Here is a 17,871-nt window from a genome sequence, read left to right as displayed (position 1 = left end):
ATACAAACAAAATTATAATCTACATAATATAATTGTGGAAAAATCATCAGTCATTAGAGATCATATTTTTATTTAAAATGAATTCAGGATGAATGCCTTGCTAGTAAAATAAAACAGTGAGTAGCTTTAGTCATGTATGTGTTATATCTCTTAATAAAACCCTCAAACTTTTAACTGAATGTCAGTAACTAACACAAATCTTTCAAAACTAGAAATGAATATAATTTTGGATTACCTAAATTACAGAATGCTTTCTTTAGTAAATTCTGAAATCAGGAGAAAAATCCAGCCTCAGTTAAAAACTGAAATAAAAACAGTAATTTAAAAAATATTGCACTATAAACAAGTTATAGCTCCTATATACTTCTTGTCCTTCTTTCTGACCTCTTAAAACTGTACAAGCTCTATGTAACACCATACATTTCCACAAAATAGACCTTTTTTAAGTCTTCACATCCCTCTGAGGTATCTGTAATCAGATTAAAAATGAATGTGCGTACTTAAACTAAAAGAGCATACTGTCTTCCCAACTATATGGGCTTTCCCAGTGGCTCAACTGTGAAGAATCCATCTGCAACACAGTAGACACAGGGGATGGAGGTTTGATCAATAGGTCTGTAAGATCCCCTGGAGGAGAGCATGGCAACCCACTCCAGTCTTCTTGCCAGGAAAATCCAATGGACAGAGAAGCCTGGCGGGCTATGGTCCATGAGGTCACAAGGAGTTGGACATGACTGAAGTGGGTGAGCATGCACGCATGCACACAGTTAACCTATTGGACAGATTCACCAATAATCCCATAAAATGACTAGCAATTCAGTGTTGTACACATCTTCTACTGTTGAAACATGGAACTATACACAAATCAAATATTATTTTAAAACAACCTATACTAGCATACAAAAATCAAATACAATTTTAAAAATAAGTATTTGAGTCAGAATACAAGTTAAATGTAGTAAGATTCAATAATCAATTATTTTTTACCCTCAATATTAAAAAAAAAAAACTGTAAGTACAGAATCTCAAACAGGGCAGATAAGAGCTGCTGAATGCATAAATCAAGATCCATAGAATAGTTCAGTTCAGTTCAGTTCAGTTGCTCAGTAGTGTCCGACTCTTTGCGACCCCATCAATTGCAGCACGCCAGGCCTCCCTGTTCATCACCATCTCCCGGAGTTCACTCAGACTCACGTCCATCGAGTCAGTGATGCCATCTAGCCATCTCATCCTTGGTAATACCCTTCTCCTCCTGCCCCTAATCCCTCCCAGCATCAGAGTCTTTTCCAATGAGTCAACTCTTCGCATGAGGTAGCCAAAGTAGTGGAGTTTCAGCTTCAGCATCGTTCCTTCCAAAGAAATCCCAGGGCTGATCTCCTTCAGAATGGACTGGTTGGATCTCCTTGCAGTCCAAGGAACTCTCAAGAGTCTTCTCCAACACCACAGTTCAAACGCATCAATTCTTTGGTGCTCAGCTTTCTTCACAGTCCAACTTTCACATCCATACATGACCACTGGAAAAACCATAGCCTTGACTAGATAGACCTTAGTCGGCAAAGTAATGTCTCTGCTTCTATACTATCTAGGTTGGTCATAACTTTTCTCCAAAGGAGCAAGCGTCTTTTAATTTCATAGCTGCAGTCACCATCTGCAGTGATTTTGGAGCCCCCAAAAATAAAGTCTGACACTGTTTCCACTGTTTCCCCATCTATTTCCCATGAAGTGATGGGACCAGATCCCATGATCTTCGTTTTCTGAATATTGAGCTTTAAGCCAACTTTTTCACTCTCCTCTTTCACTTTCAACAAGAGGCTCTTTAGTTCCTCTTCACTTTCTGCCATAAGCGTGGTGTCATCTGCATATCTGAGGTTATTGATATTTCTCCTGGCAATCTTGATTCCAGCTTGTGCTTCTTCCAGCCCAGCGTTTCTCATGATGTACTCTGCATCTAAGTTAAATAAGCAGGGTGACAATATACAGCCTTGACGTACTCCTTTTCCTATTTGGAACCAGTCTGTTGTTCCATGTCAAGTTCTAACTGTTGCTTCCTGACCTGCATACAGATTTCTGAAGAGACAGGTTAGGTGGTCTGGTATTCCCATCTCTTTCAGAATTTTCCACAGTTTATTATGATCCACACAGTCAAAGGCTTTGGCATAGTCAATAAAGCAGAAATAGATGTTTTTCTGGAACTCTCTTGCTTTTTCCATGATCCAGTAGATGTTGGCAATTTGATCTCTGGTTCCTCTGCCTTTTCTAAAACCAGCTTGAACATCAGGGAGTTCACGGTTCATGTATTGCTAAAGCCTGGCTTGGAGAATTTTGAGCATTACTTCACTAGCATGTGAGATGAGTGCAATTGTGCAGTAGTTTGAGCATTCTTTTGCATTGCCTTTCTTTGGAATTGGAATGAAAACTGACCTTTTCCCATCCTGTGGCCACTGCTGAGTTTTCCAAATTTGTTGGCATATCGAGTGCAGCACTTTCACAGCATCATCTTTCAGGATTTGAAACAGCTCAACTGGAATTCCATCACCTCCACTAGCTTTGTTCGTAGTGACGCTTTCTAAGGCCCACTTGACTTCACTTTCCAAGATGTCTGGCTCTAGATTAGTGATCACATCATCATGATTATCTGGGTCATGAAGATCTTTTTTGTACAGTTCTTCTGTGTATTCTTGCCACCTCTTCTTATCCAATGGGCCCAATATTAGATTGTAAACTTCTTTTCTGTGCAGTTATAACTATTTTAAGATTAATATTTTATAACTTTAAATCTTTCTTAAAAGTCTTCCAAAAATCACAATGAAAACTCACTTGAAAAAAAAAAAATAAGATTAGCAATTGCCATATGAAGTCACTGGACCTTTTTATAAATCTAAGATATACTGTGACATCTTAGTGATCTTATTTTTTTCCTCCATCTTGAAAGATTTTGCTACTTCATTCCAGGAATTATTTCACCGTTATCAATTATTCCTAACTGAAAAAAAAACTGATAAGATTAGTAAGAATGGGAGAATAATGTTATACCTATAAGAAAGATATAATAATGTATCCCTCTTCCATTTTCTTACTTTGTCACCTAAAACATTATATCATATTTCAACAAAGTATAAAATAAGGATGCAGACCTCATCTTTGGAGTCTGCTTTCAGCTCTCATTAACACAGGTAGAAATTCAAAATGTCTCATTTTCCACCTATACTGACAGAGAAAGACTACACAATTAGATAAATCAGAAGAGTTTTGTGAAGAGACACAAACCAGTACTTTAGACTTCAATGACACTGGTAAAATGATCATTTAAGTAAAATCTCAGGCTATGAGTCTTTAGATGATGATATCCTTTTGATGAATTTCATAAAACTTGAGAACTAATGAATGAACAGTGTATTTCTAAGGACATATGGCATTCTTAACCACATAATCAAAGAAAGTATTTCTTCATATAGCATGTTATGAGTAGTACTGAAACTATTTCATTTTTGCTAAAAGCAAGACTGTCAGTATTCTTATCTTTAATGCTATATGTACACTGCAATTTTCTTGACAGTAAGTTCAGTTCAGTTCAGTTGCTCAGTTGTGTCCAACTCTTTGCAACCCCAAACTGCAGCACGCCAGGCCTCCCTGTCCATCACCAACTCCCGGAGTTCACTCAAACCCATGTCCACTGAGTCGGTGATGCCATCCAACCATCTCATCCTCTGTTGTCCCCTTCTCCTCCTGCCCTGACAGTAAGTTGGCAAATGTTAAAGGCAGATTTGTAAACAAATTGACTGGAAGGAATTAGATGATGTAGAAATTAAAAAGAACTGGACTGGATATTTACTCATATAAAAAAGAAATTATTTTACAATAAAATCATGATATAAAGCTTTAATAATTTTGCAAAGCACTGCTGTTAACCGCACAAAGAGCCAGAAGTAATGATAAGCTAGAACCTCATAGAGGTCTATTTGAACGTTTGATAACTAATGAACAGTTATTTGCATTGAGGACACTGCCCATTTTTGATATATATACATTCAAAACCAGTGAAAACATGGAGCGAAAATTTGAATTTCTGTATTTAAATATTTAGTAAAATTTCTAATAAAGTTATACACCATTCCTTTATTCCTCTCTAAATTATTTATAAAGTGACAAATATACATATATACACACATATATAAAGTTTACTGCTCTCAGTAAATGCTGATGATTTTTCCTGATATACTAAGGATTAGGATGGAAATTTAAGTATGATAATTTCTAAAATATATTAAAATTTAAAACATGTAAAATATTACCAAAAAGCATTCTAAATAAAATAATATCTAATAGTTAACCTGTAACAAACATTAAAAATAAAACTAAGCCAGTAAAATATATGAATAAAATAACTATTTACTTATATACATTGTCAAAGTATACAGATCATATGTGGATCATCAATGCAGCTGTTTATGTCAGCATGATTTTGATGCAAGTATACTAACTTTAAACAAATACACCACCTGAATTAACTGGTTCCAAGATTCCTTATTTCTGGTGAATCTATTAATATGCAAGAAAATCTAAAAAACAGAACTGGCTAATACTTAAAGTACTGACTTTTTCTTACACTATAATCTGATTTATGTCAAAAATTTCAAAAGTAGTAATTTGCACAATTCTTCTAAATGGATATTCTATATAGTCTTGTTGCTGTTGCTGCTGCTAAGTCACTTCAGGCGTGTCCGACTCTGTGCGACCCCATAGACAGCAGCCCACCAGGCTCCCCTGTCCCTGGGATTTTCCAGGCAAGAACACTGGAGTGGGTTGCCATTTCCTTCTCCAAAGCATTAAAGTGAAAAGTGAAAGTGAAGTCACTCAGTCGTGTCTGACTCTTAGCAACCCCATGGACTGCAGCCTACGAGGCTCCTCTGTCCATGGGATTTTCCAGGCTCCTAACCTATAATACAGAAACCACATAAGCCATAACTATGAGTAAACTGTAATGTAGCCTTTTGGCTGTTACATTGCTATTCCCGCCAGTTTAACCTAAATTTAATAGAAAAGGAAGTAGTGAGGACTTGAACCTGAATAAACCCAGAAGAAGACACAACCAGGAAAGGTTCAATCTATTGTGCAGTAAAAACTGACTACACCAGAATAGTGTTACACCTACCTTCACATTTTACTCTTTTTTTCTTCCTTAAATTGCTCTAGCCTTTTCTAACTTCAATCCTCAAAATGAATTAACAATTTTTCTGCGTAAGTTGTTGCTTCTTTACGCTTTCATTACTGGTAAAACACATGGACATACTGTACACGGTATAGCAGTAACAGGTATGCTCTGAGGTCAGCCAAGGGTGCTCATTCTAGTCTAAACATCTGAATTAGATAGCAAACCAGTATTTTAAGACTAGCATTGAAAGGAATGTTCCCTATATTCTAGAGCACTATTGTCCCACTCCATTTCATTTAAATAAATGCATTCTATTCATAAGTTTGCTACATCAGTGATTCACTGAAAACAGGAGTATATTTTAATAAATAAAAAAAGGTTTAACTCAAATGCAAACCAAAGTAATTTAATGAATACAATCTATTTTGCCTTTCTCTATGGTACCAACAATTACAGGCTAACACTGTATGTCTCAGCTTTCTAAGTCTATTCTTTTGCATGAAAAAGTATAGAAATAACCAACTAAAGGAATACTACATGTAAAAAATGCTAATAAGTAAGCCACATTTCAAAAATCTAGTTTACAGAATAATTTATAAAATTCTAAAAACTCACCACCTTAGAAAAATGACTAGATGTAAGAGAAGAGCCTGTACAGTATTTACAATTAAGATGTAAAGTTGTTTTGTTAAATCCACTTTTGAAATCACATAGGTACAATATTAAATTGAGTCAATGGATATAGTATGTCTACAACTTCAGACCTACATCAGTTATTTGTTGCTTTTCTTTAAATTCAAAAGGTAGTTTCAACAACTTATTTCCAATAGTCAGTCTTGAAAATAAGTCAATTTATACAAAACAATATATCCCAGTAGAGACATGTTTTACAGTTGACGGAGAACTTTTTCTAAATTTTGTACCTACAGGCCTAAGATCTAACTAGCATTAGGATATACTAACAAAGTATTCTTTAAAGAACCAAGGTCTTTTTTCTTAAAATAAGCCTAATATAAAAGTAACAAATTTGAACACTTGAGTTACAGTAACAAGAAGAGAAGTGAAAGTAGCTCAGTCCTGTCTGACTCTTGTAAGAAACTCTCTTAAAAGTGTAATGTTAGAGCACCCTCTGCTGACTAATCAACTCAAATACTCTTAAGAAAAAGATCCTTAATTTAATATCAGCTTTTTTCATTTCCCATATAATTTTTAAATATTAAAGACATAAAGAATGTAGAGGATAAAGCACTAAACAGATAAAGCCTCCCTGGCACCTCTTTACAAACTGACATTATATTAAGTATTCAGTATATGCATACCACTGTTCATAAATATTTTTCTATTCTAATATGGAGAATTTAACATGTAATGAGAACATATAGAATCAGAGAAAACAACAACAACTAACAAAAAGAATTATCACCACATATATCAAAAAGATCCCTGAACTGAGAGCCTCAATATATGGTCCTACTTGCTCATTTGAGTAAGTTATTTTATTTATCTGAGTCTCAGTTTTATCAATAAAAAAACTTATTTAGATTCATTTATTCATTCAACAAACATTTACTTAGCACCTCTTCTGAGCCACTGCTTAAGCTACAAAGCACCTGCTCAAGCACCTCACACAGATGATTAAACATCTGCAAAATAATTAATATAAATAGGAGAAAGGGTTATTATAGAGAGAAAGAATATCAATTTATACTTTCTTCCTCCTTTTGGGAATTGCCTAAACTGGTATTCGATTTTCTTTCTCACTTGAATTTACTTAAAACTTCAAAGAATTAAGCATAAGGCAGATATCATCCTCCTCCTCAAATAAATTCCTCTTTTTTTTTTTTTGATAATTTTAAATAATTTTATTTATTTATTTTTGGCTGTCCTGGGTCTTCATTGCTGCGTGGGCTTTTCTCTGGTTGTGACAAGAGAGGGCTACACTTCATTGCAGTATTCAGGATTTTCATTGTGGCGGCTTCTCTCATTGCAGAGCACAGGGTCTAGGATGTGCCGGCTCACATGTGCAGGCTGGGAGCAGTTGAGGCTCCCAGGCGCTAGATCACAGTACAGTTGTGGAGCACAGGCTTAGCTGCTCTGCACCATGTCGTATCTACCCCGATCAGGGATTGAACCTGTGTCTCCTGCACTGGCAGGCCGACTCTCCACCACTGAGCCACCAAGGAAGTCCTCCTCTACTCTTTAGACATCTTTATGGTCTCAAAAGTCCAAGTCTTACAAAGTTTCAGTGGGAGCAGCTTCTCTACAATGATTATCCTATCCAATGAAGCCTACTGCTTAAATGCTAGGTAGATATTGACAGCGTAATTCCAGGAAAATAACTCGTATCACACAGGAGAAAATTGCTATGGTTCAGAGCAAAAAGAGAATAGGTCAGAATTTAGTCCAGAGGCTTTGGATTACATTCATGCCTCAGTAAATTATTCATTCCTCAAATATACAGAGTACCTAACAATACTAAAGGAAACGCTGTATCAAAAGCAGTTAAACGGCGTCCCTGGTGGCTGGCTCAGTGGTAATGAATCCAGCTGCCAATGCAGGTGACATGGGTGTGATCCCTGGTCCAGGAAGATCCTACATGCTGCGGGGCAACTAAGCCCATAGGGCACAACTACTGAGCCTGTGCTCTTAAACCCAGAAGCTGCAACTACTGAGCCCACGTGTTGCAATTACTGAAGCCCATGTGCCCTACAGACAGTGCTCAGCAACAAAAAAAAGGCCACAGCAATAAGAAGACTGTACACAGCAATGAGACAGTAGCCCAGCTCTTACAAAGACAGAAAAGCCCACATAGCAATGAAGACGCAGCACAGCCAAAATAAATAAAACTATTAAAAAAAATTTTAATAGCCATTAAATGAGCGCACAAGACATAGCTATGAAACTGATATCATACATAAAAAGTGAACACCCCCAAAACTAAAATGAAGACAATGTGAACACAACTGCTTTCACATAAGCTCTCTAAAAGGAAAAATAACTTCGCTCTTTAATAAAAGATTTTCAGAAAGGATAAATAATGACAAAGTAGGAACACAAATCTTGAAGACAACATAACAGGGAGCTGCTGCTGCTGCTGCTGCTAAGTCGCTTCAGTCGTGTCCGACTCTGTGCGACCTCATAGACGGCAGCCCACCAGGCTCCGCCGTCCCTGGGATTCTCCAAGCAAGAACACTGGAGTGGGTTGACATTCCCTTCTCCAATGCATGAAAGTGAAAAGTGAAAGTGAAGTTGCTCAGTCGTGTCCGACTCTTGGTGACCCATTGGACTGCAGCCTACCAGGCTCCTCTGTCCATGGGATTTTCCAGGCAAGAGTACTAGAGTGGGGTGCCATTGCCTTCTCCGCGTAACAGGGAGAAATGGGACCAAATGTCATTTACTGATATCATATAAAGAATACAAACCTACAGAAGACAAATCACATCAAATACAAAAATAATCACCACACAAGATGAATTAAAATAACAGCTGAAAGATGAAGACTTAATAACCATTTACTATAAAAGCTAAGTTGAAGTTTCTCATCGCTTCCAAAGTTTCTCAGTTGGAGGTGGTTTTACATCCCATGCCCTGCAACATATTTATTATCACAACTGGCAATAGTGGGTAGGGGCCAGGGCTGCTGCTAAAAATACTGCAACATACACAGTAGCCCTTCCACAACAAATAATTATCTGGCTTCAAACATCAATACGGCCCTTGCTGAGAAACTATGCTTTACAATGATAAAACTAAAAAGCCCACTGTCAGTCACATCAGTTCTTCTTATGGTAACAGATAACTGTAGCCCGCCAGGCTCCTCTGGCCATAGGATTTCCCAGGCAAGAATACTGGAGTGGGTTGCCATTTCCTTCTCCAAATCGACAACTAATGCACATAAAGCAATACAATTTCAATATCCAACTATAATATAGATAGAACTATCAAGAACATAGATATATCCTATTGCTACTCACCCACAATCTTTCCCCCTCCTTCCTTTCCCTCTACTCTCCTGATCCTTGCTGCTCTTATACTTCTTTTAAGCCACCTTCCCATTCCAAAATCTCCAATTCTTCTGAGAAATAAAAAGAAAACAGAAAACACTGACTTATCTATGCTGCCTGAGGTCTAGAATTATTTAAGAGTCATGAGTCTGATAATGTGATTATGAAGATCCGTATTGTTTTGATTAAAAAATGAACATTATACCAAAAAAAAAAGTTAGTGACGTGACCCATGACTCAATACAAGATATTACCTTGTATGTTTCTGAATCATTAAGAGAAATCTAACTACTTGTGGAAATTAATCAGCACAAGGTGAGTTCCAAAAGTTCACTCCTTATTTCTAAATGATCCTTGGATTCAAGACAGTTGTACTTATTACATACCTACTAGCTTTCTTTTATTTGCTTTAAGCCTCTTTTAAAATTCTTCATTTTTTACTATTCCCAGATTCAGACAGCAAGTCCATTATTAAACTATTTATATTCTTCATATTTCACTTAAAGCTTGACTCAGTCTGTACCTTTTTCATTTAACTACACCTATATGGAAGCATTTCAACACCTATATCCCAGCATATCTTGGGTCATTTTATTCTTCTTCCTGTAACTTCTTTAATTTCCTTAAATATTTTTGGAAGCACAATGACCAAAGCTCCCGGTAACAGAGGAAGCACAAAATTACATCATCTGTAGATAGATAAGCCCAGATTTGGGATTTATTTCCAGTATGTTTCTGAAAAAGGATATTTATTTTAAATGTTTCTGAAAAAAATAGTACTCTGATATATCATCAAAATTATTTTTCACATAAAAAGGAAATCAATATACTTTAACTACTAGACCAAAGCTAAACAACATAACACAGTGGTCAACTGTATGTGGCAATCAGTTTGAAAGATGCCCCTTCAGGTAATCATGTGTATATAAAGATCTGTATAAAGATTTTAGCGACAGAAACAAAACTGAATAGTATCACAGAGTGACTTATTCATATTTTAAATATATGTTAAAAAAAACATAACCAAATATACTATTATCATGTCATATAAAAAAATCTATTGATGAAAATATATAAATCTGTCCCATGCATCCAAATAGAAAGCAGAAATATTTCCAATAAAATATTTTAGCATTGATTTAAAATCCACTGTATTATAGAGCTAGACTAGTGGTTTCTTGCACAGAACTTTTAAAAAACTGCTTCAAGGCACTATATTTTCTTAAAGCTATCATATACTCAATGCTTAATAATGCAGAAAAATTCACTCACCATTTCAGTGGTGTGCCTTCATATTCAAACCATATCTCACTAATGTCTTCTTGTCTCATAACCTTCTGAAAGTGCTTTTTCACTTTGTCAGTTACCAACGTCAAATAACTTACTCTTGGCAAAAGCAACTGAAATGAAAATTTATAAAACCATATTTATTTACTTTTTTTTTTCAAAAAGAAACACACTATATGCTTTTAAACTACATTTTGAATATTCTGAAAAAGTCATGTTTTTTGCATTATTTTGAATATTATACACAAAGCAAATTGTTTTTTATAGAAAATCAAAGGCTAAATGTTAAGATGACTTAAAATTTCTTATAAGGTCATTACTTGATGTATAGCTTATAGGGTAAATGCCTAGAATAAACAAGTCTATGTGTAATCCTTCTGTAAAAGTTTTTTCCAAATAAAAATACAATGCAATCAGAAGCCATACTATTTAGGATACTTATTAGTTCTATCAAACTTAACCTGAAAATTAATATGATTCCCCTGAGTTAATTCAACTTCTGGGAAGATAATCACCTCAGTGTAATGCACACTTTGACTTATCAATCAGGACTTCTCAGTTAATCCATCATATTTTGATAATCTACTGTGTACTGACTCAGTTGTGTGAAGAACACCAAGGCAAGGACATAATCTATCCTCATCTACAAGGCTAAAATAAAGTGGAGGTTAAAAAAAAACTCCTAAAAAGTACTTACAAAACTACTTCATGGCAGCAACAGAAAGGCCTTTAAAGGTCAGCTTGATTTCATTCAGTAAACAATGATGCCCACTATGATACCACAAATAAAATGATATGATGAGAAATAGTGAAAAAAGTGAAAGTGTCAGCTGCTTAGTCATGTCTGACCCTGCAACCCCATGGACTGTAGCCCACCAGGCTTCTTTGTCCATGGAATTCTTCAGGCAAGAATACTGGAGTGGGTAGCCATTCCCTTCTCCAGGGGATTTTCCTGACCCAGGGATCAAATCCATGTTGCCCACATGCAGGCAGGTTCTTAACCATCTGAACCAGCAGGGAAACTCCAAAGAGAAACAGTACTTGAGGGTTATTCTAACCATTGTATATAAAAGACTGCAATAAGATTCTAGACAGGAAATCTCTTAAGGAAATACTACATGAAATGAGAAAGAAGGAATGGAAAAGTAGGAGAGGCCTGGAAATTAGAACAAATTTTGGTGAGTGAACTCTGGGAGTTGGTGATGGACAGGGAGGCCTGGCGTGCTGCAATTCATGGGGTCGCAAAGAGTTGGCAACGACTGAGCGACTGAACTGAACTGAATGAAGAAATCTGAAGGAGGTAAGAGACGTTAGATGACTAACTCTTGAGCTACACATTCACATCTTTAAATGCAATAAAGCACAAGCTTAGAATATAATGCTGATGAACTGGGGTCCTGCTAGTGTCAGTCAACACTAATCTGTCCTTATGGAGGCTGGACCTACTTGGGCTTTGGAGAGAGAGAAGTCTGGAAAGGAACACTGAGGATGGTATAGTAAGAACCGGAATAGTATGAAGGCCATCAGTGTTATTCCCCCTAGGAAAGGAGCCTAGAAAGAAAACATAAGAAAGCAATTATTTATTTAAAGAACCTACAAGTAGATAAAAGGAGGAACTTGGCAAAAAATTCATGTATTCTCCTCCTTTGCAGGAGAAGCTCTAGCCATTTCTTGCTTTCCTAAGGTTCTGTTTTCTTTTGCTGGTAAAATGGTTTGTTACTCTCTTTCAGCTGCTTCTGTGAATGGAACTCTGTGTCACTTTTCATGTTGCCTATTCAAAGTTATGTTTTTTTGATCAGTGAATCAAAGAGAATTATGTACTGGGCTGGGAACTATATACAAGGAAAAATATTCTGGTTCAGGGATCGATCTTAATCAATGAAGATAGAGGGAACAGGCTCCAGTTAGCTAAGACAACGTTACAGTGGTCCTAGGGGCTACAAGGTAAAGGGTGTGAGTGGTAGCTGGAATGCTCCAGTATGGAAAAAAGGTGCCCATACTAGGAATAAGCTGTAGGATAGGAGTGTGAATTGAACAGAACATGAGTTCCTCTCTTTAAAAAATTTTTAAATTTTTTGGTCATGCCACATAGCAAGTGCAATCTTAGCTACCTGACCAGGGAGGGATCAAACCCACGCCCTGCTTTGGAAGCATGGAGTCTTAACCCCTGGACCGCCACGGAAGTCCCCAGAAGCTCTTCTTTTATTATATAATGAAACAACTAAAATGTGATTAGAGAAGAAAAGAAAAAGGAAACTAAAAGTTACTAAGGAAAAGCACTAGTTGTTTTACAGGAAGTATTATTATCACTTCTATTTTACATACAGCTTAAATATTAGTAACTTGTCAAAACTATATTCTATTAAAGAAATCACAAAGAAAAATTCATTAGCATCACAAATGACAGAATCAAGTACAGATGTAACACGGACAGTCTCTAAGAAATTAAAATATCATGGTAAATTAGCCATTTTTAAAAAATAAATAAATATAATCTATTCGTCCAACAGTTCTGTATTATTAAATCCAGGACTTTAACCAGTTTGTTAGGCATTACATAGTTATCTACTCTGTACAGAATGATATTCACCTACAGAGATCATAAGGAGGAAGATAAATCAGGAACAAATGAGTGTGGGTATCAGCTCTTGATTTTGGAAAGACCTACACTACATATACAAGGTTCAGCTAGAGTTGCTGAAAAATTCACAGAAGATTTTCATGATACAAAAATTTCTTTCCAATAAGGAATGAGTAACACTAGAATGTAAGCTCCATTAAGACAAGGGTTTTCATCTGTTTTGTTCACGGCTAACATTCCCAATGGCCAAAATAGTGCCTGCTTTATAAGAGGCGTATAATAAATATTTGATAAAGAATCAGAGATGCCAAAGGTTAAAAGTATAACAAAAGGTCAAAAGTGATGAATTTTAAAAGAATGCTCATTCTTAAGACAGAATCCACACGCACACTAAAATGTAGCTGGAATCTTCTGTTCTACATTGGCCTGTGGGAGTAATCTGTAACTAATATAAATAGAGTAGCACTAAGAAAAAACTAGAATAGGTACAGATACAGTTTATCCAGTAAATATTTAAATAGGTAAAATGGAAAGAAAATAACAACAAAAGCATCACCCTGCCTTCTACATTAGGATTGCATCACACAAGAATTTTCTTTGGTATATCTCATTGGTTTACTTCAAGCTCATTTTTTAAAACTGTGTTAAAATATACCTAGCATAAAATTTACCATGTTAACCATTTTAAGCAAACAGTTCAGTGACTTTAAATACATTGACACTGCTGTGACTATCCCAAATACACTGACACTGCTGTGTCATCCATGTGACACCCATGACTATCCACCTCCAGAACTTTCCGTCAAATTCTGTACCTATTAAACAATAATTACCTCATTCTCTTCTTCCTCCCTAGTGGCTCAAACAGTAAAGAATCTGCCTGCAGTGCAGGAGACCCAGGTTCGATCTCTGGGTCGGGAAGATCCCTGGAGAAGGGCATAGCAACCCACTCCAGTATTTCTGCCTGGAGAACTTCATGGACAGAGGACTGGTGGGGTACAGTCCATGAGACACTTCTGAGCGACCATCACTTTCCCTTCTTCCTCCCAGCCTTCCATAATCACTTTTAACTTTCCAGCTCTGAATTAGACCCTTCTAGAAGGCAATGGCACCCCACTCCAGTACTCTTGCCTGCAAAATCCCATGGACAGAGGAGCCTGGTAGGCTGTAGTCCATGGGGTCGCTAGGAGTCGGACACGACTGAGCAACTTCACTTTTTCACTTTCATGCATTGGAGAAGGAAATGGCAACCCACTCCAGTGTTCTTGCCTGGAGAATTCCAGGGACGGGGGAGCCTGCTGGGCTGCCATCTATGGGGTTGCACAGAGTCGGACACAACTGAAGCGACTTAGTAGCAGCAGCAGCAGTTACACCTAAATGGAATCATAAAATATTTGTCCTTTTGTGTCTGGCTTATTTCACTTCCATTAATGTTTTTAAGGTTCAAGTTCTTTTAATACAAAAAGGATTAACCCCTCCAGGGATACTCTCCACTATATGGACTCTTATTCTTTTACTCCTCATTCACCACTCAGTATGACACACGTGATACATTTTTTTCCCCTCTGTATAGCCAATAAGGAATACATGTTTTATATAGTTGTATAGATTACTTGACTTCCATGGTGGCTCAGCAATAAAGAATCCACCTGCAACGCAGGAGATGCCAGCTTGATCCCTGCATCGGGAAGATTCCCTGGAGAAGGGAATGGCAATCTACTCCAGTATTCTTGCCTGGGAAATCCCATGGACAGAGGAGCCCAGTGGGCTACAGGCCACAGGGTCGCAAGAGTTGGACATAACTTAGCAACTAAACAAAAACAACAGATTACTTATGTTTCAGGGGAAAACTGCCTGTAATATTATTTGTTTACACTAAATCCTATTTTGTCCAAGAATTTTCAGTTATAAAATTAGAGATTCACTTAACAAACAAACATAGAATTAAAATACACTAGAATCCTCTAGCAAACAGTATCCAACAACACATTAAAAAGATCACACATCGTGACCAAGTGGGCTTTATCCCAGGGATGCAAGGATTCTTCAATATTCGCAAATCAATCAACGTGATACACCACATTAACAAATTGAAAGATAAAAGCCATATTATTATCTCAATAGATGCAGAGAAAGCCTTTGACAAAATTCAACATCCATTTATGACAATAACCCTCCAGAAAGCAGGCTTAGAAGGATCATACCTCAGCATAATAAAACCCATATATGATAAACCCACAACAAACAAATTATCCTCAATGGTGAAAAACTGAAAGCATTTCCCCTAAAGTCAGGAACAAGACAAGGGTGCCCACTCTCACCACTACTGTTCAACATAGTTTTGGAAGTTTTAGCCACAGCAATTAGAGAAGAAAAAGAAATAAAAGGAATCCAGATTGGAAAAGAAGATGTAAAACTCTCACTGTTCGCAGATGACATGATCCTCTACATAGAAACCCCTAAAGACACCTCCACAGAATTACTAGAGCTAATCAATGAATATAGTAAAGTTGCAGGATATAAAATAATACACAGAAATCCCTTGCATTCCTATATACTAACAATGAGAAAACAGAAAGAGAAATTAACAAAACAATTTCATTCACCACTGTGATGAAAAGAATAAAATACTTAGGAATAAATCTACCTAAAGAAACAAAAGGCCTATATATAGAAAACTATAAAACACTCTTGAAAGAAATCAAAGATGACACAAATAGATGGAGAAATATACCATGTTCTTGTATGGAAAGAACCAATATAGTGAAAATGAATACACTACCTAAAGAAATCTATAAATTCAATGCAATCCCTATCAAGCTACCAATGGTATTTTTCACAGAACTAGAACAAATAATTTCACAATTTGTATGGAAATACAAAAAAACCTCAAATAGCCAAAGCAATCTTCAGATAGAAGAAGAATGGAACTTGAGGAATCCACCTGCCTGACTTTGGACTATACTACAAAGCTACAGTCATCAAGACAGCATGGTACCAGCACAAAAACAAAAATATAGATCAATGGAACAAAATAGAAAGCCCAGAGATAAATCCACACACCTATGGATACTTTATCTTTGACAAAAGAGGCAAAAATATACGATGGAGAAAAGACAATCGCCTTAACAAGTGGTGCTGGGAAAACTGGTCAACCACCTGTAAAAGAATGAAACTAGAACATTTTCTAACACCACACACAAAAATAAATTCAAAATGGATTAAAGATCTAAATGTTAGACCAGAAACTATAAAACTCCTAGAGGAAAACATAGGTAAAACACTCTCTGATATAAATCACAGCAGTATCCTCTATGACCCACCTCCCAGAGTAGTGGAAATAAAAGCAAAAATAAACAAATGGGACCTAATTAAACGTAAAAGCTTTTGCACAACGAAGGCAACTGTAAGCAAGGTGAAAAGACAGCCTTCAGAATGAGAGGAAAATAATAGCAAATAAAGCAACTGACAAAGAATTAAAAGCAAAAATATACAAGGAGCTCATGCAGCTCAATACCAGAAAAATAAACAACCCAATCAAAAAATGGGCCAAAGAACTAAACAGACATTTCTCCAAAGAAGACATACAGATGGCTAACAAACACATGAAAAGATGCTCAACATCACTCATTAACAGAGAAATGCAAATCAAAACCACAAAGATGTACCATCTCATGCTGGTGAGAATGGTTGCTATCAAAAAGCCTACAAATAATAAGTGATGAAGAGGGTGTGGAGAAAAGGGAACCCTCTTTCTTTAGGAATAAATCCCACTGTTGGTGGGAATGCAAACTAATACAGCCACCATGGAGAACAGTGTGGAGATTCCTTAAAAAACTGGAAATGGAACTGTCATACGACCCAGCAATCCCACTGTGTGGCATACACACTGAGGAAACCAGAACTGAAAGAGACACAGGTACCCCAGTGTTCATCACAGCACCGTTTACAATAGCTAGGACATGGAAGCAACCTAGCTGTCCATCGGCAGACGAATGGATAAAAAAGCTGTGGTACATATACACAATGGAATAGTACTCAGCTATTAAAAAGAATGCATTTGAATCAGTTCTAATGAGGTGGATGAAACTGGAGCCTATTATACAGCATGAAGTAACGCAGAAAGAAAAACACCGATACAGTATATTGACACATATATATGGAATTTAGAAAGATGGTAACGATGACCCTATATGCAAGACAGCAAAAGAGACACAGATATAAAGAACAGACTTTGGACTCTGTAGGAGAAGGCAAGGGTGGCATGATTTAAGAGAATAGCATCAAAACATGTATATTACCATATGTGAAACAGATAACCAGTCCAAGCTCGATGCATGAAACAGGGCACTCAAAGCCGGTGCACTGGGACAACCCTGAGGGATGGGATGGGGAGGGAGGCGGGAGGAGGGTTCAGGATGGGGGACACACGTACACCCATGGCTGATTTATGTCAATGTATGGCAAAAACCACTAATTACTATAAAGTAATTAGCCTCCAATTAAAATAAGTAAGTTAAAAAACACACTAGAATTCTGCTCCATTTCAACGTGTGAGGCATCACACTAGATGACGAGGACACAGCAGTGAATGAGACAGAAAGAGCTCTTCCTCTCATGAAGCTACAGGCTTAAGAGAAAGACAGTAAAGACAAAACTACAGATGCGATGAGTGTGAAGAAGTAAAGGATGTCACAGGCGCAAACAGCAAAGAAATTTGCAGGAAAGCTCAAGGAAGGCCTTTACAGGAAGTAAATTTTAAGGCAAGAGTCAAAAGGGAAACAGGAACGAACCAAACATGGGTGGATTTGGATGTCTGGGTGTGAGTAGGGGTGGGAGATACTTCT

At 36.8% G+C, this 17,871-nt stretch overlaps 1 protein-coding gene across 1 annotated transcript in view; it reads right to left on the bottom strand.

Annotated features, from left to right (window-relative positions):
- ATG5 (autophagy related 5) overlaps positions 1-17,871 on the bottom strand; it is a 114,553-nt gene that overhangs the window by 83,606 nt on the left and 13,076 nt on the right. Inside the window, exon 3 of the mRNA XM_052646030.1 lies at positions 10,429-10,556. Within this exon, the coding sequence (XP_052501990.1) occupies positions 10,429-10,556 (128 nt within the window). The remainder of the gene's footprint in view (positions 1-10,428; positions 10,557-17,871) is intronic.

The sequence above is a fragment of the Budorcas taxicolor genome, chromosome 9 (assembly GCF_023091745.1).
Source record: "Budorcas taxicolor isolate Tak-1 chromosome 9, Takin1.1, whole genome shotgun sequence".
NCBI lineage: Eukaryota > Metazoa > Chordata > Mammalia > Artiodactyla > Bovidae > Budorcas > Budorcas taxicolor.
The sequence above is the reverse complement of the archived record's forward strand: the minus strand, read 5'-3'. Positions and strand labels throughout refer to the sequence as shown.